Here is a 27,086-nt window from a genome sequence, read left to right as displayed (position 1 = left end):
TGTGATTGGTACATTCCTATCTCCTAGCCGTGTAATTGATACATTCCCAGCTCCTAGCCATGTGATTGGTACATTCCCAGCTCCTAGCCATGTGATTGGTACATACCCAGCTCCTAGCCATTTGATTGGTCCAGCTCCAAGCCGTGCTGAAGCCTCTCAGTCTGCACAGCCAGACCAGTCAGTCAGCCTGCAGGCAGCAGCTCTATACTTTCAGACAGCCAGTGTGTGTCGGGGAGAACATTGCTGTCGTGTTTCTGTGTGAGCGAGATTGCGTGTGTGTACTATTATATGTGCGTGTTTGCGTGTGTGAGTTAGTGGTTAAAGCAGCCTCTTAGGATGAGAGGCAGAGAGAGACAGACGGTGTTGTGATTGAGAGTTGGCAACATCGCCTCTCTGCCGCCTCACCCAGTCCTCATCCTGCCCTCCTCTCCTCTCTCTTTCCTCTGGCTCTGATCTACAACACCGCTGGGATGTCTTCTTCTCCAGGATCCATGGACGGCAGCCAGAGGAATAGCTGTAGGTACCCACCATAGATATACATCCAGTATATATGTGTATAATACAGGGCTCTAGTTCTATTTCTATGGTACCGATGCCAGCTTGTCTTGGTTTATTTATTTGTTTAGTTTTTTTGTTTGTGTCGTGATGTCTACACGCTAAGGTATCGGGGACTAGCAGATGTTGATCCATGCTTGATTATTAGATATTTTTTATATTTGTGGGTATGTGTCTTCTCCTTCTTGGTAGACTTTTTTTTAAATCTGGCTTTCTTTTCCAGTTTTCATGGTCACAGTTGTCACGAAAATTTATTTTTTGGGGTGGTAGATTAATTACTAAACGTGTTGGATTTAGTTTAAAATGTGTGGATTTCATTTCAAACATGTATGGAATTAATATCAACATTATTTGATGTCAAACGTTTGGAGTGAAGAGGATAAGATGCAAGCCTTCAACCACAACTGAACACATGCAGTAATAATCCGACAGATACATGTATTATCTATGAATAACACAAAGTCTGGGTGTGAAATTATTGGTGCTGTAGCCTCCAGTCATTGATGAGCGATGTCACTCATTGTGGGCGCGCACACACACACACACACGCGCGATGACAGAATGTCTTAGTTGAGGCATGGATCAGATCTGTTGGAGCAGGCTTTTTATTGCTTTCATTATTATTGCACTCCACTTCCCTCCTCCTTCTGCCCCTCCCTCCATCCATCCCCCTCCTCCACTTCCACTCCCTCCACTTCTCCCCCACCATGTTCTCCTCCAGCACAAGGTGCACCTGTGTAATGATCATGCTGTTTAATCAACTTCTTGATATACCACACCTGTCAGGTGGATGGATTATCTTGGCAAAGGAGAAATGCTCACAGGGATGTAAACAAATTTGATCACAACATTTGAGAAAAATAAGCTTTTTGTGCTTATGGAACATTTCTGGGATCTTTAATTTCATCTCATGAGACATGGGACCAATACTTTACATGTTGCGGTTATATTTTTGTTAAGTATATAATCAAACATATTCTCTGCAGCAGTCATCATTACAATTTTGAAAACTATTGTGCAACACGCTGGGACAATAATGACATTCATAGAATGAAATACAACATAACATGCGAAGTATGTCCTGAGACTTTCATGTCCCATGGTCTATTAACACAGCCACTCATGCGACAGAGTTAAGAAAGGACAGGACAACAGGATAGAATAGGACAGAGTTAGGACAGGACAGAGTTAGGACAGGATATAGACAGAACAGAACAGAACAGGAACAGTTAGTGCTGGGTTAGCACTGGTTGTCCATCGGCCTTGAGAACGCTGCAAGAAGGAAGAGGAGGAAGACATCCATCTGGCACAATCTGTTAATTGTCCATAAATGTGTTTAAAATATGAGTTACTTAAGCAATAAGGCCCGAGGGGGTGTGATATATGGCCAATATACCACGGCTAAGGGATGTTCTTATGCATGACGCAACGTGCTAGAACACAGTCCTTAGCCGTGGTATGTTGGCCATATATCACAACCCCCCCGAGGTGCCTTATTGCTATTATAAACTGGTTAACAACGTAATTAGAACTTTAAAAATAAATGGTTTGTCATACCCATGGTATACAGAGGGCAGCAAGTAGCCTAGTGGTTGGAGCGTTGGACCAGTACCCGAAAGGTTGCAAGATCAAATCACTGAGCTGACAAGGTAAAAATCTGTCGTTTTGCCCCTGAACAAGGCAGTTAACTGCAACGCGGATTTGAAAATAAGAATTTGTTTTTAACTAACTTGCCTAGTTAAATAAAGATTTAAAAAATACAGTCTGACATACCTCAGTATTCAGGGATCAAACCACCCAGTTTATAATATGATTTATACAACAGGTGGGTCTAATCCTGAATGCTGATTGGTGAAAAGCGCATTCCAGCTGGTGTCTATTCCACAAATTACCACCGGCTAAATCTATGACGTTAAAATGGCTATTTACTCTGTTCCATCTGACTGCTCAATCCACTGTCTTATCAGCCCATCTCCCCTATAAAAAGCATTCAGACATCTCACATTTATTTTAGAATAATAGTTCCTTTTCAACAGCAGAGATTTGTATAAACCTTGCTATCTGTCTCCGACATTTGCAACATTGTTTCAATATTCAAATTAGATCTCCAGCTGTCCCATAGTAATGAACATGTTGGAGTCGGGAGTCGGGATGAGACAGATAGGCAGGCAGAATGAACATTAGATTACTTAATGGCAGTGAATGTTTAATGCTCTAATTTGGCTCTGCCAGCTCTCTCTTTAGGATGTTGAGTGGACCTAACAGTAGAGAGACTCAGTTTGCCCCCAGGTTCCCACTCCTATGCTCTCCTTGTCTGCACAAACCAAAGTAAAATGCAGATAGCCTGGGCACTGTGTTCCAATGAGTATTGTAGTGGAAACTCCTCTGTGAATGTGTGTGTGCGTGTGTGTGTGTGTGTTTGCTTTGCCATAATCAGTATAGCTTCTGTACGTACGCTGGTTGCAAATGAAGCTATTCAACAAAGCAAACAAAGACAGAGTAGTCTTGTCGTTCTGGCGCCCCCCTCATAGTCATTTATCGGGTCACTTTGTCATGAGCAGCTCACCATCAGTTCCCTTTGTAATGAGGTGCTCAATAAGTGAATTAAATTAATCCTGGGTGACAGACGAGCACAGATGAGGATGCTGCTATCCCTAACCCTAACCCTAGCTTCATATCCACATGCTGGTTTACCCTAATCCTAACCCTAGGCTCATGTCAACATCCCAGTTCAACCCTAAGCCTTGCCTCAACCACAACCCTAACACTAGGTTTATGTCCACATCCTGGTTCAACATTAACCCTATCCTCAACCACATCCAAGATGGCGTAGCAGTAGGACATGTGTGTTTGTCCTTGTCTTATCCAGTGTTAATAGCCGGTCTTCTTAGTATATGTCTTAATCTCTTTTCTATCTATGAAATAAATATACTTTCCTGCAACCCACCTTACCCAATGTGGTACGGATCTGCAATTTTTATTCCATCAGGAGCTAGCCAGCTAACTAGCAACTAGTCTTTATTAGCCACGGATAGCAGTTTTCACCTTTTTCTCGGTCACCAGCCAGCCTGCCTTAGCTCGGACAGCACCTGCCTGTCTGCTCAGCACCATATCAACCCAGAGCATATCGGACTGCTTCTCTCTACCAATCACCGGATTCCTGCCGCTCTGGATCATTACACCGGATTAGCTAGCTAGCTGCAAATGAGTGGCTACTGTTAGCTAACACCTCTGTCCCGAAGCAAGCACCAGCTAGCCTTGAGCTAGCCTCGAGCTAGGCCCATATACCAGCTAATTCTAGGGCTATTCTAGGGCCTCCTTTGCCAATTGCCCTGGTGTTACTTCTATCGTTAGATGGATCATCACTGGAGGCTTCGGGCCATGGATCATCACTGGAGGCTTCGTGCCATGGATCATCACTGGAGGCCTGGTGCGTGGAGCCGGCACAGGATATACTGGGCCGTGGAGACGCACCGGAGGTCTGGAGTGCAGAGCTGGCACCACCCGTCCTGGCTGGATGCTCACTTTAGCCCGGCAAGTGCGGGGCGCTGGCACAGGACGCACTGGGCTGTGAAGGCGCACCGGAGACACAGTGCGCAGAGCCGGCGCAGGATATCCTGAGCCGAAGAGACGCACCACAGACCAGGAGCGCTGAGCCGGCACAATCCGTCCTGGCTGAATGCGCACTCTAGCACGGCAAATGCAGGGAGCTGGCACAGAGCGCACTGGGCTGTGGATGCGTACCGGCGACACAGTACGTGTAACCGCAAAGCATGGTGCCTGAAGGGTCACACGCTCCTTAAAGCGAGTGCAGGGAGTTGGCTCTGGTCTGCAACCTGGCTCCGCCAGCCACCCTGTGTGCCCCCCGCAAAAAATGTTTGGGGGCTGCATCTCATGCTTGCGTCGAGGTCGCGAACCCCGGTGTCGTCGTTGTTCCTCCCTCGCTGCCTCCGTCTGCTCCCATGAAAGGCGATCCATACCAGCCTGGATCTCCTCCCACATCCAGGATCCTTAACCATCTAATATATCCTCCCATGTCCAGGATGTCCTCCACTCACTTTTCTCCCGGGCCCAGGATCCCTGCTCTTCCTGGCCACGCTGCTTGGTCCTTTGGTGGTGGGGTCTTCTGTTACATCCGTCGTTAGAAGGAGACCAAGGCGCAGCGTGGTAAGCGTACATCTTTCTTTATTAAGATGAACACCAACAAAACAACAAAAGAATACATGAACGTAACGTTCTGCAGGCTACCTAGTAACTGTGCAAAAACAAGATCCCACAAACTAGAGTGGAAAACAGGCTGCCTAAGTATGATCCCCAATCAGAGACAACGATAGACAGCTGCCTCTGATTGGGAACCATAACCGGCCAACAAAGAAATAGAAAACTAGAATGCCCACCCAAATCACACCCTGACCTAACCAAATAGAGAAATAAAAAGGCTCTCTAAGGTCAGTGCGTGACACCTAGACCCTTTATTGTTTACACGGAGCCCCGCGATCCATCATGACTGGACTGCCGATGTGATCGCTCGAGGTGGTCTCAACAGGCTATTCTGTTACGATGTCGCCGAAGAACCATCTACTAGCCTGGGCAGCTAGCTTTTCTGAACACTGTGTCCCCTGCTCCCCTAGCGTAGTAGTGACTACCGAACAGCACCCTGACTCACAAATTGCGGTTCTTTTGACCCTATGATCACTCGGCTACACAGCTGATGCCCCCTGGACTGTTTCAATAACACGGTACCTCATTTTGTTTACCTGTCGGCCCCAGCCTCAAACTCAGGTCCTGTATGTACCTAACTGACCCGCTCTGCCCATTCATCGCCATTTACCCGTTGTCTTAGCTCTCTTGATCAACACCTGTGTTTGCTTTATGCATCTCTCTAATGTCAATATGCCTTGTCTACTGCTGTCTTGGCTAGTTTTTCATGTTTTATTTCACTGTAGAGCCCTCAGTGCTGCTCAAAATGCCTTAGATGGCTATTTTATTCCACCCCACACACATGCCGAGACCTCACCTGGCTTAACTGGTGCCTCCAGAGACGAAACCTCTCTCATCGTCGCTCAAAGCCTAGGTTTACCTCCACTGTACTCACATCCTACCATACCATTGTCTGTACATTATGCCCTGAATCTATTCTACCACACCCAGTGGTGGGTAGTTCTTATCGCCTTTAGCCGTACCCTTATTCTACTCCTCCTCTGATCCTCTGGTGATGTAGAGGTTAACCCAGGCCCTGTATTCCCCAGTTCCACTCCTATTCCCCAGGCACTATCATTTGTTGACTTCTGTAACCGTAAAAGCCTTGGTTTCATGCATGTTAACATCAGAAGCCTCCTCCCTAAGTTTGTTTTATTCACTGCTTTAGCACACACCGCCAACCCTGATGTCCTTGCCGTGTCTGAATCCTGGATTAGGAAGGACACCAAAAATTCTGAAATTTCCATCACCAACTACAACATTTTCCGCCAGGATAGAACTCCCAAAGGGAGTGGAGTTGCAACCTACTGCAGAGATAGCCTGCAGAGTTCTGTCATGCTATCCAGGTCTGTGCCCAAAGAGTTCAAGCTTCTACTTTTAAAAATCCACCTTTCCAGAAATAAGTCTCTCACTGTTGCCGCTTGTTATAAACCCCCATGGACACCATATGTGAATTAATTGCCCCCAATTATCTTCAGAGTTTGTACTGTTAGGTGACCTAAACTGGGATATGCTTAACACCCCAGCCATCCTACAATCTAAGATAGATGCCCTCAATCTCACAAAAATGATCAAGGAACCTACCAGGTACAACCCTAAATCCGTAAACACGGACACCCTCACAGATATCATCCTGATCAACCTGCCCTCTAAATACACCTCTGCTGTCTTCAACCAGGATCTCAGCGATCACTGCCTCATTGCCTACTTCCAACGACCACCCCTCATCCCTGTCAAACGCTCCCTAAAACACTTCAGTGAACAGGCCTTTCTAATCGACCTGGCCCGGGTATCCTGTAAGGATATTGACCTCATTCCATCAGTAGAGGACGCCTGGTTATTCTTTAAAAGTGATTTCCTCACCATCTTAAATAAGCATGCCCCATTCAAAACATTTAGAACTAAGAACAGATATAGCCCTTTGTTCACTCCAGATTTGACTATCATTTGACAATCATTTGAGCTGATGTGTTTCAGAAGAATAAAGGAGGGAAACTGTATTGTCCTGTATTGTGAATAATGTGTCCTCGTAAATGATGTGTATTGCTCATCTGTTGCCTCTGTTGTGGGATGTGCTTGCATTAGCCTTCTTTCCACTAGTGGTCTAGACGAGGTTAGCTCGACTGTGTAGTCACACCATTCTAAATGCAGCGCTGCAATCAGATAATGATGTCCAGTTAAATAGGGGCCCAACCAAAACCCTCTCACAGAATGCTAATATACTTTTACTGCTTACATGCTTCACCGGTGCACCTTGGTCATCCATTTTCATTACAACCCACTAAGAGTTATTATGCAGTAATAGTAGTACATACACATCTGTTTATTGGTTAGGGTGGAATATGTTTGGAGGTAATACTAATGTCTATAAATACAGATTTTTCCATCAGTCAACACACAAATATCTTATTTGACAGCATATACGGTGACTAACATGATTCAATTATCTTGGCACAGTCCACATGACTCATTTCATATTTATAACATGCGTGCAGTTTTATTATGTCAAGATGAGTGGAGACACAATCTACAAGGACAGAATATCTTTATTTCTTAGGGTTAACAAAGTCCGAGCCAACCAACCACAGTAATGAATCACACTGGAGTCCCTTAGGAAACTCACTACCTTTAATTAATCCTCAAACAAAACACGACCCACACATGTATGCACTTAAAGACACACACACACACACACACACACACACACACACACACACACACACACACACACACACACACACACACACACACACACACACACACACACACACACTTCTGAAAAGAGTGGAAGGAACACAACAGACTCGGCAGCACCTATACAACGAGAAAGCGTGGAAGCTGCTGATAATGGGGACGTCAACTGCACCCTCTCTCTTTCTTTCTCTTTCTCTCTCGATCTATCCCAGTCTCCCTCTTCCTTTCTCTGTCTCCCTCTCGATCTATCCCAGTCTCCCTTTTCCTTTCTCTGTCTCCCTCTCAATCTATCCCAGTCTCCCTCTTCCTTTCTCTTTCTCCCTCTCGATCTATCCCAGTCTCCCTCTTCCTTTCTCTGTCTCCCTCTCGATCTATCCCAGTCTCCCTCTTCCTTTCTCTGTCTCCCTCTCGATCTATCCCAGTCTCCCTCTTACTTTCTCTGTCTCTCTCTCGATCTATCCCAGTCTCCCTCTTCCTTTCTCTGTCTCTCTCTCGATCTATCCCAGTCTCCCTCTTCCTTTCTCTGTCTCTCTCTCCCTTTCGTGTCTTATATAACGGTCTTTTTTCCCTGTCTGGGAGAAACAGTCAGCTGAAGTGACACTGTGTCATCTAAACCTCCACACTCTGTCATCGTCCAGACAGACAGACATGGTCAGTTGCTGCTCTGTCATCGCCCAGACAGACAGAGATGGCCAGTATTTGCTCTGTCATCGTCCAGACAGACAGAGATGGTCAGTTGCTGCTCTGTCATCGCCCAGACAGACAGAGATGGTCAGTTGCTTCTCTGTCATCGCCCAGACAGACAGAGATGGTAAGTTGCTGCTCTGTCATCGCCCAGACAGACAGATATGGTCAGTCGCTGCTCTGTCATCGCCCAGACAGAAAGAGATGGTCAGTTGCTATCCAAAAGCCCAAGCTCTAGGGCAACTGACATCGAACTAGTGTATATGGGATGCTGTACACACATGTAATCCACGCTGGTAACCATTCATTGTAATTTGAGTGCAGTCAAAACGTGATTTCCTGTGTTTTGGAATAATACTGTGAAATTGTGAAATTTATTTTAGTGTAAGAGCTGTTTGAAAAGACCGCCTAAAATTGAATCCTGTTTTGGTGGGACGGAGTTTTGGACTGCCTGGTGACTAGACCAATAAGAAAGAGAGTTCCTAACCTTTCTGCCAATAACAGCTAGTTTTCAGTTTTCCCCTCCCCACTCAGACCAGTCCAGGAAAGTCTGAGCAAAATTCTTGCTTTAGAAACTGCTTGTTGCTAAGAAGCTATTTTTGTTTCTTTTTGACCATTTTAATTTAAAACAAATACAGTAAGATAATTCATTTTTACTCAGAAATGATTTACTATTGAAATAAAAACGTCTGCAATGGACCTTTAAATTAAAAGTGTAAATATCTCGGCTCTGTGTAGCAGAGAAGGTGCCAACCCACGTGAAGGAGGTGGAGCCTGCCCAGGTGAAGCCAAAGGAGGTGGAGCCTGGCCAGTTTAAGCTAAAGGAGGCTGAGCTTGCCCAGGCAAAGATGAAGGAGAGGCAGAAGTTCTTTGAAGAGGCATTCCAGCAAGACATGGATCAGTACCTGTCCACCGGCTACCTGCAGATCAGTGAGAGGAGAGGTGAGAGCCTTTTGGACCTAGACTTGACGCTCTGGTACCGCTTGCCAAGCGGTAGCAGAGAGAACAGTATATGACTTGGGTGACAATTTGACAGTTCCCTCTCTCTCTTTACTCTGCACACCCTGCTGCCCTGCCCTGCTCTCCTCGTATCCTTGAGGTATGCCGTCTCAGCTGTCAATCATACCTCACAGTGCACTGTGTGTTTGTGACGCATGCAACACGTGATCTTAACACCGGTATAACAACAGATACGGTTCCTGCAAGGTGATGAATCCAGGACATGTATAGAACCAGGATAGAACCCTACAGACACCAGCCTGGAATCATTTCAGACAGGATAGAACCCTATACTCCTGCCTGGAATCATTTCAGACAGGATAGAACCTTGCAGACTAGCTAGCTAGCATGCAAGATTTTGTTGTGGATTCCAAGATTACCCAGTTTTAGCCAAGAGCAGTTCGATGGTTTTGCCAAGGTTATTATTTCTTCCTTAGTGTGTTTGAGAGTTTTAAAACATAAAAAGGCTCTTCCTGGACTCAGCCCCTTGCCGTTGCATTCTTGGTTTTGTATGCGTTGGTGACTAACACCTGTGTCTTGCTGCTCAGGGCCAATAGGAAGTTTTTCGTCCATGGAGGTGAACGTGGACATGCTGGAGCAGATGGACCTGTCCGACCATGAGAGCTTTGACGTCTTCCTCCTCTCTGGGGGAGAGGACAACAACGCTGCCTCCCCCATGCTAGGTATGACACACAGACCCAGACACACACTCAAACAGACATGCACAGTCAGACCATCAAATAATTAGGATATACAGTCATGGCCAAACGTTTTGAGAATGACACAAGTATTAATTTCCACAAAGTTTGCTGCTTCAGTGTCTTTAGATATTTTTGTCAGGTGTTACTATGGAATACTGAAGTATAATTACAAGCATTTCATAAGTGTCAAATACTTTTATTGACAATTATATGAAGTTGATGCAAAGATATTTGCAGTGTTGACAATTATTTTTCAAGACCTCTGCAATCCTCCCTGGCATGCTGTTAATTAACTTCTGGGCCACATCCTGACTGATGGCAGCCCATTGTTGCATAATCAATGCTTGGAGTTTGTCAGAATTTGTGGGGTTTTGTTTGTCCACCTGCCTCTTGAGGATTGACCACAAGTTCTCAATGGGATTAAGGTCTGGGGAGTTCCCTGGCCAAGGACCCAAAATATCAATGTTTTGTTCCCCGAGCCACTTAGTTATCACTTTTGCCTTATGGCAAGGCACTCCGTCATGCTGGAAAAGGCATTGTTCGTCACCAAACTGTTCCTGTATGGTTGGGAGAAGTTGCTCTCGGAGGACGTGTTGTACCATTCTTTATTCATGGCTGTGTTCTTAGGCAAAATTGAGAGTGAGCCCACTCCCTTCGCTGAGAAGCAACCCCACACATGAATGGTCTCAGGATGCTTTACTGTTGGCATGACACATGACTGATGGTAGCGCTCACCTTGTCTTCTCCGGACAAGCATTTTTCCGGATGCCCCAAACAATCGGAAAGGGGATTCATCAGAGAAAATGACTTTACCCCAGTCCTCAGCAGTCCAATCCTTGTACCTTTTGCAGAATATCAGTCTGTCCCTGATGTTTTTCCTGGAGAGAAGTGGCTTCTTTGCTGCCCTTCTTGACAGAGGAAGAACAATGATGCCAAGCACCACCCTCCTTTTGAAGATTCCAGTCTGTTATTTGAACTCAATCAGCATGACAGAGTGATCTCCAGCCTTGTCCTCATTAACACTCACACCTGTGTTAACGAGAGAATCACTGACATGATGTCAGCTGGTCCCTTTGTGGCAGGGCTGAAATACAGTGGAAATGTTTTGGGGGGATTCAGTTCATTTGCATGGCAAAGAGGGACTTTGCAATTAATTGCAATTCATCTGATCACTCTTCATAACATTCTGGAGTATATGCAAATTGCCATCATACAAAATGAGGCAGCAGACTGTGAATATAATATTGGTGCCATTCTCAAAAGTTTTGGCCACGACTGTACATTACTTTTACAGAATTTCCACCTGGGTGAGGATATTGGAAATTTTATCAAAACCTATTGGATGACAACTTATTTTTTAACTAGGACAGAATCATTTATAAGATAATTTTTCCGACATAATATAGGTACAGCAGATACCCTTATTGTATGGGACACTTTTAAATGTGCCTTTAGGGGCCATGCAATTCAAATCAAATCAAATGTTATTGGTCACATACACATGGTTTGCAGATGTTTAATGTGAGTGTAGCGAAATGCTTGTGCTTCTAGTTCCGACAGTGCAGTAATATCTAACAAATAATCGAACAATTCCACAACAACTACCTTATACACACAATTGTAAAGGGGTGGAATAATAATATGTACATATAAATATATGGATGAGCGATGGCCGAGCGGTATAGGCAAGATGCAATATATGGTATAAAATACAGTATATACATATGAGATGACTAATGTAAGATATGTAAAGTGACTAGTGTTCCATTTATTAAAGTGGCCAATGATTTGAGTCTGTATGTTGGCAGCAGCCTCTTTGTTAGTGATGGCTTTTTAACAGTCTGATGGTCTTGAGATAGAAGCAGTTTTTCAGTCTCTCGGTCCCAGCTTTGATGCACCTGTACTGACCTCGCCTGGATGGTAGAGGGGTGAACAAGCAGTGGCTCTTGATATTTTTGGCCTTCCTGTGACATTGGGTGCTGTAGGTGTTCTGGAGGACAGGTAGTTTTCCCCGGTGATGCGTTGTGCAGACCACACTACCCTCTGGAGAGCCTTGCAGTTGATGGCGGTGCAGTTGCCGTACCAGGTGATGATACAGCCCGACAGGATGCTATCAATTGTGCATCTGTAAAAGTTTGTGAGGGTTTTAGGTGACAAGCCAAATTTCTTCAGCCTGCTGAGGTTGAATAGCCGCCATGGTGGACCATTTCAGTTTGTCCGTGATGTGTACTCCGAGGAAGTTAAACCTTTCCACCTTCTCCACTGCTGTCCCGTCGATGTGGATAGGGGGTGCTCCCTCTGCTGTTTCCTGAAGTCCACGATCATCTCCTTTTTTTTGTTGACGTTGATTGAGAGATTGTTTTCCTGACACCACACTCTGAGTGCCCTCACCTCCTCCCTGTAGGCTGTCCCGTCACTGTTGGTTATCAAGCTCACTAGTGTTGTGTCATCTGCAAACTTGATGAATAAGTTGGAGGTGTGCATGGCCACGCAATCATGGGTGAACAGGGAGTACAGGAGGGGGCTGAGCACGCACCCATGTGGGGCCCCAGTGTTGAGGATCAGCGAAGTGGAGATGTTGTTTCCTACCTTCACCACCTGGGGGTGGCCTTTCAGAAAGTCCAGGACCCAATTGCACAGGGAGGGGTCGAGACCCTGAGCCTTAATTTTAATGATGAGCTTGGATGGTACTATGGTGTTGAATGTTGAGCTGTAGTCAATGAACAGCATTCTTACATATGTAGGTATTCCTCTTGTCCATATGGGATAGGGCAGTGTGCAGTGTGATGGTGATTGCATCGTCTGTGGAACTGTTGGGATAGTATGCAAACTCAAGTGGGTCTAGCGTGGCAGGTAAGGTGGAGGTGATATGATCCTTGACTAGTCTCTCAAAGCATTTTATGATGATAGAAGTGAGCGTTACGGGGCGATAGTCATTTAGGAGTTCAGTTATCTTCGCCTTATTTGGTACAAGAACAATGGTGGACATCTTAAAGGACGTGGGGACAGCAGACTGGGATACTCATCTTTCAAATTTAGGTCAAAATAATTCATATTTTCCCCCCAACACTGTCTTAGCAGAGAGGCCACCACCCCCACCAGGAGCAAGACACTTTGAGGACAGCAGCTCACAGGCCACATAAGGGCCAGAGTAGGAGCTAAGACAATGAACAGACCGAAACCCTGAGAGGATGGGAGCTAAGACAATATACAGACCGAAACCCTGAGAGGATGGGAGCTAAGACACTGAACAGACCGAAACCCTGAGAGGATGGGAGCTAAGACACTGAACAGACCGAAACCCTGAGAAGATGGGAGCTAGAATACTGAACAGACCGAAACCCTGAGAGGATGGGAGCTAAGACACTGAACAGACCGAAACTGAGCGGAATATATTCTATGCACTGGATGCATGGAGGAAGAGATACATAATTTATGTTTCCTGAATTTTCATCCTTTTCTGTAAAGAAATAACTCCATGTTGAACAGTGAGGTTACAGTATTATTCCCCCATAATCTCTTGACTTGGTAATAAACATTTCACCCTGAAATTAGTCACCCATGATTCACCAAACAATATTTTATATAATATCTCCACTAACCAAAGATAAAATTTAAAAAAGAATGTCAAATTAAAAGCAGAAAGATTCATGTAAATGGCAAATTACAGAAGAGGAACTTATTGATGCAATTAAATCCTTTAAGTCCCAGAAAACTCCAGTTGAGGTATACCAAACCTTTTTAGATGTACTCAGAGCACCGTTATTAGCATGTTTTAACCACTCCTATAAAATGGTAGACTATCAGATACTCATAATTACTGAAACAGGACCCAAGTGATAAATATAAAGATTCAGTCCATTAAAAAAATTAAGGCTCCTTACACATCAGTGTTGTGATACAAACATTTTTGCAAAATGCATAGCACATAGAATTAAAAAGGTAATGTCAGATATTATTCATCCTAATCAGACAGGGTTTTCACATGGACGATATATTGGAGATAATACCGTATAAGACACTATGAAAAATCTGGGCAACCAGGCCTGGTATTCATAGCTGACTTTGAAAAGGATTTTAATAAAGTACGACTGGAATTGATATAGAAATGCCTGGAATATATACATTTTGGAGAATCTTGTTTACAATAGGTTAAAGTTATGTATAGTAACCCTAGGTGTGAAATAGTAAATAATGGCTACTTCTCAGAAAGTATTAAACTGTCAAGAGGAGTAAAACAAGGTTGTCCACTATCGGCATATCAATTTATTATGACCATCGAAATGTTAGCAATTAAAATCAGATCCAACAATAATATCAAGGGGCTAGAAATCCAGGGCTTAAAAACGAAGGTGTCATTGTACACTGATGATTCATGTTTACTTTTAAATCCACAATTAGGATCCCTCCACAGCTTCATATAAGATCTAGATATTTTTTCTAACCTCTCAGGATTACAACCAAAGTGTGCTATATTACATATTGGATAACTAAAGAAGACAACTTTTACATTACTGTGTAGTTTACCAATACAATGGTCTGGCTTGGAAGTGGACATACTCAGTATTTATATCCCGAAAGAAAGAATGGATCTCACAACAATATATTTTTTTATAGAAAGTTAGCAAAAATAGATAAGATCATGCTACCATGGAAAGGAAAAAACCTGTCTATTTGTGGAAAAATCACCCTGATTAACTCTTTAGTCATATTCCAGTTGACCTATTTTCTTAAGTCCTAGCCTACACCTAGCTACTAGTTTTTTTTATTTATTATATGAGCAAAAAATATTTCATTTTAGTTGGAACGGCAAGCCAGACAAAATTAAAAGGGCCTATTTATATAATGAATATGAATTTGGAGGGCAGAAACTATTAAAAATGAAAGCATTAGACTTCTCACTAAAGGCTTCAGTCATACATACACTTAAATCCAACTGGTTCACTAGCAGATTAGTCAAAATTGCCTTATTTAAGAATAGCTTTTTTCCCTTTTTTCAGATTACAACCTCTCACTTTCGGGTATTTGAAAATGAAATAATCTCAAAAATATCGATGTAAAGTTTCTCGCAATGTCAGTTTAATCCACCAGAAAAGACAGAACAAATATTACAACAAATATTAAGTTAAGTTAAACTCAAATATAGTGATTGATACAAAAACCATTTTTGCAGGATTCTTTATAAAAAAATATATATAATCTTTGTAAGTGATATGATAAATAGGATATGTCACACATGCAGCCCCCAAAAAATATGGAAATGTATTACAACCAACTAATTGCCTCATTACCGCAAAAATGGAAGAGACAAGTGGAAGGGGGAGAAAGTAAGGAACTTCTCTGCATTAAAGACCAAAATTGGTTTAAAAAAACTGTGATAAATAAAAAAGTATACCAGTTTAATTTGAGGACCAACAAATGGCCATATAGATAGCAAAATCATTGGGAAGAGATTTCCGATTTACCGATTCCATGGCACATGGTTTATGAACTGATATACAAAACGACACTGGATTTAAAACTTAGTTTTTCAATTTAAATTATTATACAAAATTCTTGCAACTAATAGAATGTTATATATATGGGGGATACAATCTTCCCAGCTCTGCAGATTTGGCTGCGAAGAGACAGAATTATTAAATCATTTGTTTTGTTTTTTGCATATAGGTTGAAAAATATAAGGCAAATATAAATCAAAACTGGATGGTCTTCAGAGATAGATGGGAGGGGTTGAGGGCAGCTGAAGGGTGGGAGTAAAAACAAACAAAAGAAAGCTATTGTAAAATATACAGTGTCTGTAAAATGTATATAGTATATATAAGCTGGAAGTAGAAGCCTAAGTGTTGTTGTCCATTAGTTTATTCCAATTAGGGGAGGGGTGGTAATGTTAGGGGAAAATAATAAAGGAAAATATATTTTAAAAATATATATTTTATATACACTACCGGTAAAAAGTTTTAGAACACCTACTCATTCAAGGGGTTGTCTTTATTCTTACTATGTTCTACATTGTAGAATAATAGTGAAGACATCAAAACTATGAAATAACACCCATGGAATCATGTAGTAACCAAAACAGTGTTAAACAAATCAAAATATGTTTTATATTCTTCAAAGTAGCCACCCTTTATTTGATGACAGCTTTGCCCACTCTTGGCATTCTCTCAACCAGCTTCACCTGGAATGCTTTTCCAACAGTCTTGAAGGAGTTCCCACATATGCTGAGCACTTGTTGGCTGCTTTTCCTTCACTCCGCAGTCCGACTCATTCCAAACCATCTCAATTTGGTTGAGGTCGGGGGATTGTGGAGGACAGGTCATCTGATGCAGCACTCCATCACTCTTCTTCTTGGTAAAATAGCCCTTACACAGCCCGGAGTTGTGTTGGGTCATTGTCCTGTTGAAAAACAAATGATAGTCCCGCTAAGGCCAAACCAGATGGGATGGCGTATCGCTGCAAAATGCTGTGGTAGCCATGCTGGTTAAGTGTGCCTTGAATTCTAAATAAATCACAGACAATGTTACCAGCAAACCACCATCACACTTCCTCCTCCTCCATGCTTCATGGTGGGAACCACATATACAGAGATAATCTGTTCACCTACTGTCTCACAAAGGCACGGTGGTTGGAACCAAAAAAATCTCAAATTTGGACTCATCAGAGCAAAGGATAGATTTCCACAGGTCTAATGTCCATTGCTCGAGTTTCTTGGTCCAAGCAAGTTTCTTCTTCTTATTGGTGCCCTTTAGTAGTTGTTTCTTTGCAGCAATTCGACCATGAAGGCCTGATTCACACCGTCTCCTCTGAACAGTTGATGTTGAGATGTGTCTGTTACTTGAGCTCTGTGAAGCATTTATTTGGCTGCAGTTAATTGCCGATTTCTGAGGCTAGTTACTCTAATAAACTCATCCTCTGCAGCAGATGTGACTCTGGGTCTTCCTTTCCTGTGGCGGTCCTCATGAGAGCCAGTTTCATCATAGCGCTTGATGGTTTTTGCGACTGCACACAAAAGTTCTTCAAATTCTCCGGATTGACTGACCTTTATGTCTTAAAGTAATGACGGAGTGTCATTTCTCTTTGCTTATTTGAACTGTTCTTGCCATAATATGGACTTGGTCTTTACCAAATAAGGCTGTCTTCTGTGTACCAACCCTACCTTGTCACAACAAAACTGATTAGCTTGAAAGCATTAAGAAGTAAAGAAATTCCACAAATGAACAAGGCACAGCTGTTAATTGAAATGCATTCCAGGTGACTACCTCAAATCAAATCAAAGTTTATTTGTCACGTACGCCGAATACACCACCTTACTTACAGGCTCTAACCAATAGTGCAAAAATGGTATGAGGTGAACAATAGGTAAGTAAAGAAATAAAACAGTAAAAAGACAGTGAAAAACTGTAGTGAGGCTATAAATGTAGCGAGGCTACATACAGACACCGGTTAGTCAGGCTGATTGAGGTAGTATGCACATGTAGATATGGTTAAAGTGACTATGCATATATGATGAACAGAGTAGCAGTAGTGTAAAGAGGGGTTGGCGGGTGGTGGGTGGTCGGGACACAATGCAGATAGCCTGGTTAGCCACTGTGCGGGAGCACTGGTTGGTCGGGCCAATTAAGGTAGTATGTACATGAATGTATAGCTAAAGTGACTATGCATATGATAGAGAGTAGCAGCAGCGTAAGAGGGGTTGGGGGGCACACAATGCAAATAGTCCGGGTAGCCATTTGATTACCTGTTCAGGAGTCCTATGGCTTGGGGTTAAGAACTGTTGAGAAGCCTTTTTGTCTTAGACTTGGCACTCCGGTACTGCTTGCCATGCCATTTTAAAAAAAAACATGTTTTATTTTATAACAGACATGCACAGTACACAGCAACTTCATAGTTTGATTCACTGGCACTGCATAAAACGTCTCTCCTCCGTATGTCTCTCAGGTCCAGACGTTGACTCGTTAACCACAGAGTTCACCCTGCAGGTTCCCACCCAGGCTGAGCTAGGAAACAAGCTGTCCTCCCTCTCCTCCACATGCACTGACAGCCAGGACACCGAGGCTGGGGACGATGATGAAGAGGATGAAGGGGGGAGGGAGGACAGCAGCCACCGTCCTGTTGGGGTGCAGAGGTTCCCCCCAACACTGTCCTAGCAGAGAGGCCACCACCCCCCACCCAAAAGCAAGACACTTAAACACTGAGGACAGCAGCTTCCAGGCCACATAAGGGCCAGAGTAGGAGCTAAGACAATGAACAGACCGAAACCCTGAGAGGATGGGAGCTAAGATAATATACAGACCGAAACCCTGAGAGGATGGGAGCTAAGACACTGAACAGACCGAAACAGAGCAGAATATATGCTATGCACTGGATGCATGGAGGAAGAGATGCGTAATTTATGTTTCCTGTATTTTCATCATTTTCTGTAAAGAAATAACTCCATGTTGAACATTGTGGTTACAGTATTATTCCCCCATAATCTCTCAACTTGGTCATAAATATTTCACCACCCTGTACTACCATTTCTCATACTGATACCTTAAAAGTTATTTCATAATGAAATGAAACTGGAATAGAATGACCCTGTTTCATAGTCTCCCTCCATGAGTCTTGATTTCTAACTTTTAAAAAATCCTTCTTTAACCTGTCCCCTCCCCTTCATATACACTGATCAAAGTGGATTTAACAAGTGACATCAATAAGGGATCATAGCTTTCACATCGCCAGTCTAATGGAAAGAATAGGTGGTCAGACTGACTTGTTAACTGTGTAACATGATTATATAGAATCATATCATACAGCAAAAGGCCTGCTAGTGGAGTAATAGCTCACAGGTGTGGGTGAATAGCAGGTTATTTCAGAGTGAGAGGGGGACTAAGTAGCCTCTCGGTCTGGTGGGGTCTTACAGCGTTGGTTTCATACCTTTTTGTTATGGCATGCCTTTTAGATTTTCCCTTTTTCTATATTATTTGTCACCATTTCAACTTCAATGACCTGGTTGGGCTGGCTTACTAGAGTCGGGACAGAACTCATCCTGGACCCTGGTAAGTATGCAGGTACATTACAGACAACATCGGTCCGCTTACTCTTTAGTTTCATACTGAACGCACACCTTTATATCAAGTTATGGACCAATTAGTCAGGCTTGGACCCCTAGACGTGGAGAGTAGACGTATTCGTAGAATGGTTAGTGAGTTGCGTAACATGACACGTTCAGAACAACAAAGACGGACATACACACAGGTACAAAAGAAAAGACGGTGAAATTGTCTGTACGTTTTTATTAAACCTTTAGTACAAACTGCAAAAGTAAAAAAAAAAACTGGCAATATAACCAACATGAAATCTTTCCAAGTGGAAGGAAAGTTGGAGACGCATCGCTAATAAATTAACTTGCCAGACCGACCGTGAGCAATAGTTTATACTGTAGAAAAAGAAAATGCAAAAAAAAAAAAAATCTGAATAAAATACATTGTAAGGCCATACAAACTTGACAACCACTTTCTGTGGAAAACACCCAACTTGGTTTTCATTAAATACTCCTAAAACAGTTCAGTCTTCTGTAAAGGACAACAACCAACAAACTTGATAATAGGATCACCTTGTCAGCCACCACTGGCAAGCTCAGTGCAACATGAGCTACTACATTGTTGAATTTTCAGTAATGAAAATTTTAAACAATTTTTTTTATGAACATATTTTCCCTTTTCTTTAAAAAAGTAAAGCTAAAAAATAAAAATAAAATAGGGGGCCATTGCTACTCCATATCGTTCTCACTGATGTAAGCAGCACTTAAATGTATACACGTAACCAGAGCAACCCTGTAAGCATCAAACTCACACACATGAAGAAACTGAAACGTAAGGCTTTTTCTTCATCAAGCACTTCCTCCCTTGCTTCCGCTAATACCTTTAGAGGCATCATTCCTTCCTTCACCCCAGAAAAGGCTCAAGTATTTAAAGACATTTACAGGATTATGTACAAAAGTTTGTTTTTGTGTTGGACTGTCTCCTAAAATCAAACATAATACATCTGAAAAAGGGAAAATGCAAAAGCAAAAAAACAACATGGATTTCCATATTTCACATTTTACACCCTTTGACTAGTGGTTCTACACGCACATCAGAACGCATACACAATAAAAATATAAAATAATAATAAAATAAGTCATGTTTACTGGTACAGCTGAAACAATAGGACTGGAAGAATGGAATGTTAACATGATTGCACATCTAGAAGAGGAGAGCCTAGAACCCTAACCTAACCCTGTGGGAGAGGAGAGCCTAGAACCCTAACCTAACCCTGTGGGAGAGGAGAGCCTAGAACCCTAACCTAACCCTGTGGGAGAGGAGAGCCTAGAACCCTAACCTAACCCTGTGGGAGAAGAGAGCCTAGAACCCTAACCTAATACTGTGGGAGAAGAGAGCCTAGAACCCTAACCCTGTGGGAGAAGAGAGCCTAGAACCCTAACCTAACCCTGTGGGAGAGGAGAGCCTAGAACCCTAACCTAACCCTGTGGGAGAAGAGAGCCTAGAACCCTAACCCTGTGGGACATGAAAACCTTGAACCTCATCCCTGTGGGAGAGGAGAGTAGTAGTTAGCCAGCACCTCACCTTTCTTTTGTATTGTTATACAGTAATAATAACCAACAGCACCAAAAACGATGGATCTCCTTGCTGAGTATTAGGCACAGTTTTCACTCGCTAGCGAAGGAGGCCTCCCTTCTACTACGGGCACAGAGACCAACGGCACCCAGGTCTGCATTTCTGACGTACAGCCACGGCACCTAGGTCTGTGTTTCTGACATACGGCACACCAGGCTGTATTTCTGACAAACAGCAACGGCACCTAGGTCTGTGTTTCTGACATATGGCACACCAGGCTGTATTTCTGACGTACAGCCACGGCACCTAGGTCTGTGTTTCTGACATACGGCACACCAGGCTGTATTTCTGACGTACAGCCACGGCACCTAGGTCTGTGTTTCTGACATACGGCACACCAGGCTGTATTTCTGACGTACAGCCACGGCACCTAGGTCTGTGTTTCTGACATACGGCACACCAGGCTGTATTTCTGACGTACAGCCACGGCACCTAGGTCTGTGTTTCTGACATACGGCACACCATGCTGTATTTCTGACGTACAGCCACGGCACCTAGGTCTGTGTTTCTGACATACGGCACACCAGGCTGTATTTCTGACATACAGCCACGGCACCGCTAGTTCCACAGCCACCAAGGAACAAAACGACAAAATAAACACAGAAGACTAAAATCAAAGCTAAAATCCAAAATAAAAACAAGCAAGCCAAAACATCTGCCTTTCAAGTTTTACCTGGCGTGGGTTAGGGAGCAACAGACCCTGAACAACAGGAGCTGCTGCAGGTGAAAAAGGAGAATATAAACAATTCATCTTCAAAAACTAAAGACGAGAGCAAACTTTGGGTTCTACTTTCAATAAAAATGAAAAAGGAGCACCTTCTCCGTTCGTCCCTTTGTTCACAGTTGACAGGTGGCGATGGGTGTGACTGCAGTGTGGGTAGGGAAGACCAATCTGACCCTATCCTCAAAAAGTGTAGAGGGGGGCAGTGCAAGGGGCACAACATTTACCGGTGAACTTTTCAATTAATGCTAAGGACAACATCAACTAACCCCCCCCCCGCCCCAAAAAAACAAACTGACAAACTGAAAAATAGTTTTTTCTGTGCTAGTGCAAAAAAATACAGTTTGCTTTCACGAGTTTGCCATACTAATTGGGGGGGGGTGGGGGTTGTTGTTTGTCATGGTAAGGGGCATAGGTAGGGGAGATTTGGGGCATTAAAAGCTGGAGAAAAAAAATCTTTCTTTAAAAAGGACAACAGTGATTGGCCAAACTAAGATGGAGGGGCAGTGGGGGGTGTTAACGTCCTTAGGAGACGGCTGCGGGAGACAGGTGGGAGGAGAGGCGGGACAGGGACACTTCCACGGTGGCTCTCTTCCGGGGACCGCGTTTGGGTGGTGGTTTAAAGGGGCTCGCACCATTACATTTCTCAGTCGTCTTCCCCAGGGCCTTGCCGCACACCTGCTTCACCAAGCTGTTGATCTGCTCCTGCAAGGGGGTGAAGCCAGGGAAGGGAGGAATCAGAGAGAAAGCATATGTGTTATATGCATGTTACGCCACTCTACTGTTGAAGGTTCTGAGCATGTCTACTCAGATAAGACCGGGCCATCCCAGCAAACTAAAAATCGCTTCTGTGATTGTTCCCAGAACATTTATTAGGTTGCCCAAACGTTCTAACACAAAACATGACAAGGATATTTAATTTAAAACATTAAAAAATAAATATATATTTGAATGTTTTTGGGACATAATCATCCTAATGTTAGATAAAACCCTAACTAGTTTAGGGCTCTATTCAATCCGTATTTCGGAGGTTCAGCGTTAAAGCCCAATTTAAACTTAAAAAGGCAATGTTCCCAACGTGGTGGAGACTACGTTCACGGTAAATGTTGCATGTGACAGCTCAATCGGAAAATGTACTTCACATGTCCATCGCGCAATCTGTTGAATAGCGCAGTTAAATGGGACTGCTAGCTAATGTCCTGGGAACATTCCCGGTTTTCTGGGAAGGCATCTTACCTCATCATAACGATACATCATCTTGAGGCCTCTGCAGGACTTGTGATTCTCCACGTATCTCAGAGCACACTCCAGACAGAAGACCACGTTCTCATTCTCCTGGACCACCTGGTGTAGACAACACAACACATATTTTCATGGAGTGGTCAACTCCATTCATCCTCACCCAGCACCAGCGCTAGTTCAACTAATCATAGCACTAGTCTCCGTATCCCAGCCCTAGCACTATTCCCCATGGCACAGCTCTCACCATGGACAGGTAGCAGAGGTGTTGGCAGGTCTGGCAGCGTCTCTCTGAGGACTCTAGCGCCAGCCACTTCCTGGGTTTCTTGCGTCCGTCGCCGGGCACCAGGTTGTTGTCGTGTGTTCCATAGCGGGCAGAAGACAGAAGCCCCGCCTCGTACAGTTCCTGCCGTTGTCTCATCTCTATGTTCCTATTGGAGCAGACAGAGCAACACAACTCAGTGATTCCAAACACCACAACAGAACTCAACTTGATGTAGACACTAAGCCCATCCATTAAAGCATGGAGTGCATTTGGGGTCTTTGATCATACTGCCATGGCAGCAGACGCTAACAGCATCCATGTTTTGATGTGACCGGTTTCCATGGCTACTCACCTGAGGTCTTTGAGAAGAGCGGAGATTGTTGTCAGAAGGTGTCCGTTCTCGCGTTTCGATTCGGCCGTGGCGATCTGGTAGAGTAACTTCTCCATGGAGAAGGGTTTGGCTATGTGCCGGCATTTAAGGTCCTACAGATGGAAGGCAGAGAGACACTGGGTTAACATGAAGGTTTCAGCTCCATCCCCAATGAACTAACCTGATTAATCTCATCAACCAGCTAATTATTAGAATCAGGTGTGCTACATTAGGGTTGGAGCGAAAACCTACAGGACAGAGTAGCTCTCCAGATACAGGGGTGAGCAGCCCTTTTCTAGTGATACTGTTGTAGACAATGAGCTATATCTCTAAATGGCCACAAGGAGGCAGCAGACAGCAGCTCCAGCCTTACCTTAGAAGCCTCGTATCCCAGGTTCATCCACTGGGGGGTGGCAAAGTGAACGGTTTCCGACACACTATAGCCACAGCAGACCTTGGACACAAAGGTCCCAGGGAAGCAGACCACAAACTGACCACTCTGCTGGATGGTGCGGTGGACCTTGATACCCTCTTGACAAAGCACCTCCGGAGAGATCATGATGTTCTTCTCCAGCATCTCCAGCCCAGGGGTCCCGTTGGCCTGCAGCAGTGTGTGAACCACCTTGTCAAGCTTCACCTTCTCTTCAGCAGGAACAGAATACCTGGCAGGGCGAGAGGGGACAACTCAGGCTCATCCAACTGTGTGTGTGTGTGTGTGTGTGTGTGTGTGTGTGTGTGTGTGTGTGTGTGTGTGTGTGTGTGTGTGTGTGTGGTATACAGGACATCAACTGGGTAGTGTAACCCCTCAGCTTTGAACAGTCAGATCAAGGTCTGTGCTTATGCACTGCCTCAAGAGGTGCGAGAGAGAAGGTTGACAGAGTGAATGACAGCCTGAGAGGCCGCTTTCCTGTGGGGAATCACAGCCTGTACGGATCATGGCCTGTAGGTAGAGCGGTCAGTCCGTCTGTGGTTTCATCTGTAAAATGGAGGATCTTGATTGCATTATAGAACTGGACAACTAAGTCCTCTGGGAATAGTGTAACAGACTTACGCTTGTTCTAGAGCATCCCAAACTAGCACTTCCTGTAACTCTGGCACATGTAGACAGGCTGTCTGGCCCGTTCCTGTAACTCTGGCACGTGTAGACAGGCTGTCTGGCCCGTTCCTGTAACTCTGGCACGTGTAGACAGGCTGTCTGGCCCGTTCCTGTAACTCTGGCACGTGTAGACAGGCTGTCTGGCCCATTCCTGTAACTCTGGCACGTGTAGACAGGCTGTCTGGCCCATTCCTGTAACTCTGGCACGTGTAGACAGGCTGTCTGGCCCGTTCCTGTAACTCTGGCACGTGTAGACAGGCTGTCTGGCCCATTCCTGTAACTCTGGCACGTGTAGACAGGCTGTCTGGCCCATTCCTGTAACTCTGGCACGTGTAGACAGGCTGTCTGGCCCATTCCTGTAACTCTGGCACGTGTAGACAGGCTGTCTGGCCCGTTCCTGTAACTCTGGCACGTGTAGACAGGCTGTCTGGCCCATTCCTGTAACTCTGGCACGTGTAGACAGGCTGTCTGGCCCATTCCTGTAACTCTGGCACGTGTAGACAGGCTGTCTGGCCCATTCCTGTAACTCTGGCACGTGTAGACAGGCTGTCTGGCCCATTCCTGTAACTCTGGCACGTGTAGACAGGCTGTCTGGCCCATTCCTGTAACTCTGGCACGTGTAGACAGGCTGTCTGGCCCATTCCTGTAACTCTAGGACAGTGTTTCCCAAACTAGGGGATGCGAGGGGGCAGCTTTAAACTTACTCTTGAAAGTTATAAATCGTAGAAGGCAACAGGTGCACTTCCAAAATTGGGTAGTTCATCATCAGTTCCTCTTGTGTTAGTCATTGCACACACTACATGACTAAATGTATTTGTGGACACCTGCTCGTCGAATATCTCATTCCAAAATCATGGGCATTAATATGGAGTTGGTCCCCGCCCATGCTATAACAGCTTCCATTCTGGGATTTGCTTCCATTCAGCCACAAGAGCATTAGTGAGGTCGGGCACTGATGTTGGGTGATTAGGCCTGGCTCGCAGCCGGCGGTCCAATTCATCCCAAAGGTGTCCGATGGGGTTGATGACTGGCTTGCACAGAGCCCTGACAAGTTCTTCCACACTGATCTCAACAAACCATTTCTGAATGGACCTCGCTTGTGCACGGGGCTTTGAAATGCTGAAACAAGGGCCTTCACCCAAACTGTTGCCACAAGTGCAGAATTGTCTAGAATGTCATTGTATGCTGTAGCGTTAAGATTTCCCTTCACTGGAACGAAGGGGCCTAGCCCAAACCATGAAAAACAGCTCCATATCATTATTCCTCCTCCACCAAACTTTACAGTTGGCACTATGCATTCGGGGCAGGTAGCGTTCTCCTTGCATCCGCCAATCCAAGATTCTTCGTTGGACTCTCAGATGGTGGACCGTGATTCATCACTCCAGAGAATGTGTTTCCACTGCTCCAGAGTCCAATGGCGGCGAGCTTTACGCCACTCCAGCAGTATTGTGCATGGTATGTGGCTGCTTGGCCATGGAAACCCATTTTATGAAGCTCCCGACAAAACGTTATTGTGTTGAGGTTGCTTCCAGAGGCAGTTTGGAGTGTTGCAAGTGACAGACAGACCATTTTTACACACTACAGCACTCGGCGGCCCCATTCTGTGAGCTTGTGTGGCCTACCACTTTGCGGCCGAGCAGTTGTTGCTCCTAGACATTTCCACTTCACAATAACACTTACAGTTGACTGAGGCAGCTCTAGCAGGGCAGAAATTTGACGAACTGACTTATTGTAAAGGTGGCACCCAGGCTGTATCACAACCAGCCGTGATTGGGAGTCCCATAGGGCAGCACGCAATTGGCCCAGGGTCGTCCAGGTTTGGCCAGTGTAGGCCGTCATTGAAAATAAGAATTTGTTCTTAACGGACTTGCCTAGTTAAAATAAGGTTCAATAAATAAAATGACAGTGCCCCTTTGAAAGTCACCGAGCTCTTCAGTAAGACCTTTCTACTGTCAATGTTTGTATATGAGACTGCATGGCCGTGTGCTCGATTTTATACACCTGTCAGCAACGGGTGTGGCTGAAATAGCCAAATCCACTAATTTGAAGCGGTGTCCACATACTTTCGTATATATTGTGTACCTTTACCGAGCTATTTATAACTTAAGAAATGTCCAGATCACCTAGCCCATGATCAGCTAACTTTCTTTTTTTTTTACTTAGATGTTGTAGCACATAGATACTGTTGTAATTTTTTGGTTACTCAAATATCACAAGAATACACATTAGACATGGCATTAGACGGAATTGGAAGAAAATTTGCTTTAAAACTACAACATTTTCTTTGCACCCCATGACAAAATGTGTAGAATTGCAGGAAATATGCTTTAAACCGGAAATTCTCTCCACCAACAAGAGGGGTGTGAACAGTTTGTCTCATGACCAGTTCTTGTGCCCTTAGAAATAAACATGGCGTGTGCTGGACGGGGGGTCCTGGCCTAATACATGCAGACACACCATGAAAAGATGAGGGGAACATTCATACTTCAAGAGAGCAGGCGGTCAATGATGTTGATTATGACTTGCCTTCATCTCAGGAACCTCCTAGCACATTGCTACTCACCTGTGTCACCACCAATGAGCAGGTAGAACACATGGGGAGGGAGGGGGTTGGGCTGCTGGATGTCTACAGCCAATGCCCTTTCTCAACCCCTTCATTACCATTACATTCAAGTTGGGCTAATGCAAAGAGAATAAACATTGCCTTCATAACAGGTCAATACACAACACACTAATGTCTGTGGCTTTGCTGCCACCCAGTCATTTCTGGGTGGCTTTAAAGAGAGCCACTTTGGCATAAATACATATTTCCTAAAGACTGGCGTGTGTTCAAGGAGGATGGAATTTGATCAGCTAATTACAAGCCTGATCCGAGATGGGTGCTAATTCCACATCACCTTAGAA

At 44.3% G+C, this 27,086-nt stretch overlaps 2 protein-coding genes across 3 annotated transcripts in view; one reads left to right on the top strand and one right to left on the bottom strand.

Annotated features, from left to right (window-relative positions):
• Positions 1-199: 199 nt before the first annotated feature.
• LOC115131497 (dysbindin-like) lies at positions 200-18,511 on the top strand. Its single transcript, XM_029663263.2, has 4 exons — positions 200-516; positions 8,872-9,075; positions 9,690-9,815; positions 17,772-18,511. Exons 1-4 carry the CDS (start codon positions 471-473, stop codon positions 17,978-17,980), a joined length of 585 nt encoding a protein of 194 aa, XP_029519123.1. The 5' UTR covers positions 200-470; the 3' UTR covers positions 17,981-18,511.
• A 582-nt stretch (positions 18,512-19,093) lies between these two features.
• LOC115131496 (protein Jumonji-like) overlaps positions 19,094-27,086 on the bottom strand; it is a 97,397-nt gene continuing 89,404 nt past the window's right edge. For both annotated transcript variants that reach the window (XM_029663261.2, XM_029663262.2), the window contains 5 exons: positions 23,460-23,748; positions 23,069-23,199; positions 22,699-22,882; positions 22,449-22,556; positions 19,094-21,917 (listed from right to left, as the gene is read on the bottom strand). In XM_029663261.2, coding sequence (XP_029519121.2) covers positions 21,738-21,917; positions 22,449-22,556; positions 22,699-22,882; positions 23,069-23,199; positions 23,460-23,748 — 892 coding nt within the window. In that variant the 3' untranslated portion in view covers positions 19,094-21,737. The remainder of the gene's footprint in view (positions 21,918-22,448; positions 22,557-22,698; positions 22,883-23,068; positions 23,200-23,459; positions 23,749-27,086) is intronic.

The sequence above is a fragment of the Oncorhynchus nerka genome, linkage group LG7 (genome assembly GCF_034236695.1).
Source record: "Oncorhynchus nerka isolate Pitt River linkage group LG7, Oner_Uvic_2.0, whole genome shotgun sequence".
NCBI lineage: Eukaryota > Metazoa > Chordata > Actinopteri > Salmoniformes > Salmonidae > Oncorhynchus > Oncorhynchus nerka.
Note: the sequence above shows the minus strand (reverse complement) of the source record. Positions and strands in the feature narration are given on the sequence as shown.

Bases quoted from the DNA above. Each gene is read 5' to 3' on its own strand.
- LOC115131497 (XM_029663263.2), top strand. From the start codon at position 471: ATGTCTTCTTCTCCAGGATCCATGGACGGCAGCCAGAGGAATAGCT. The intron at 9,076-9,689 runs GTGAGAGCCTTT...CAGGGCCAATAG, and splicing joins GCAGATCAGTGAGAGGAGAG to GAAGTTTTTCGTCCATGGAG. The intron at 9,816-17,771 runs GTATGACACACA...TATGTCTCTCAG, and splicing joins CGCTGCCTCCCCCATGCTAG to GTCCAGACGTTGACTCGTTA.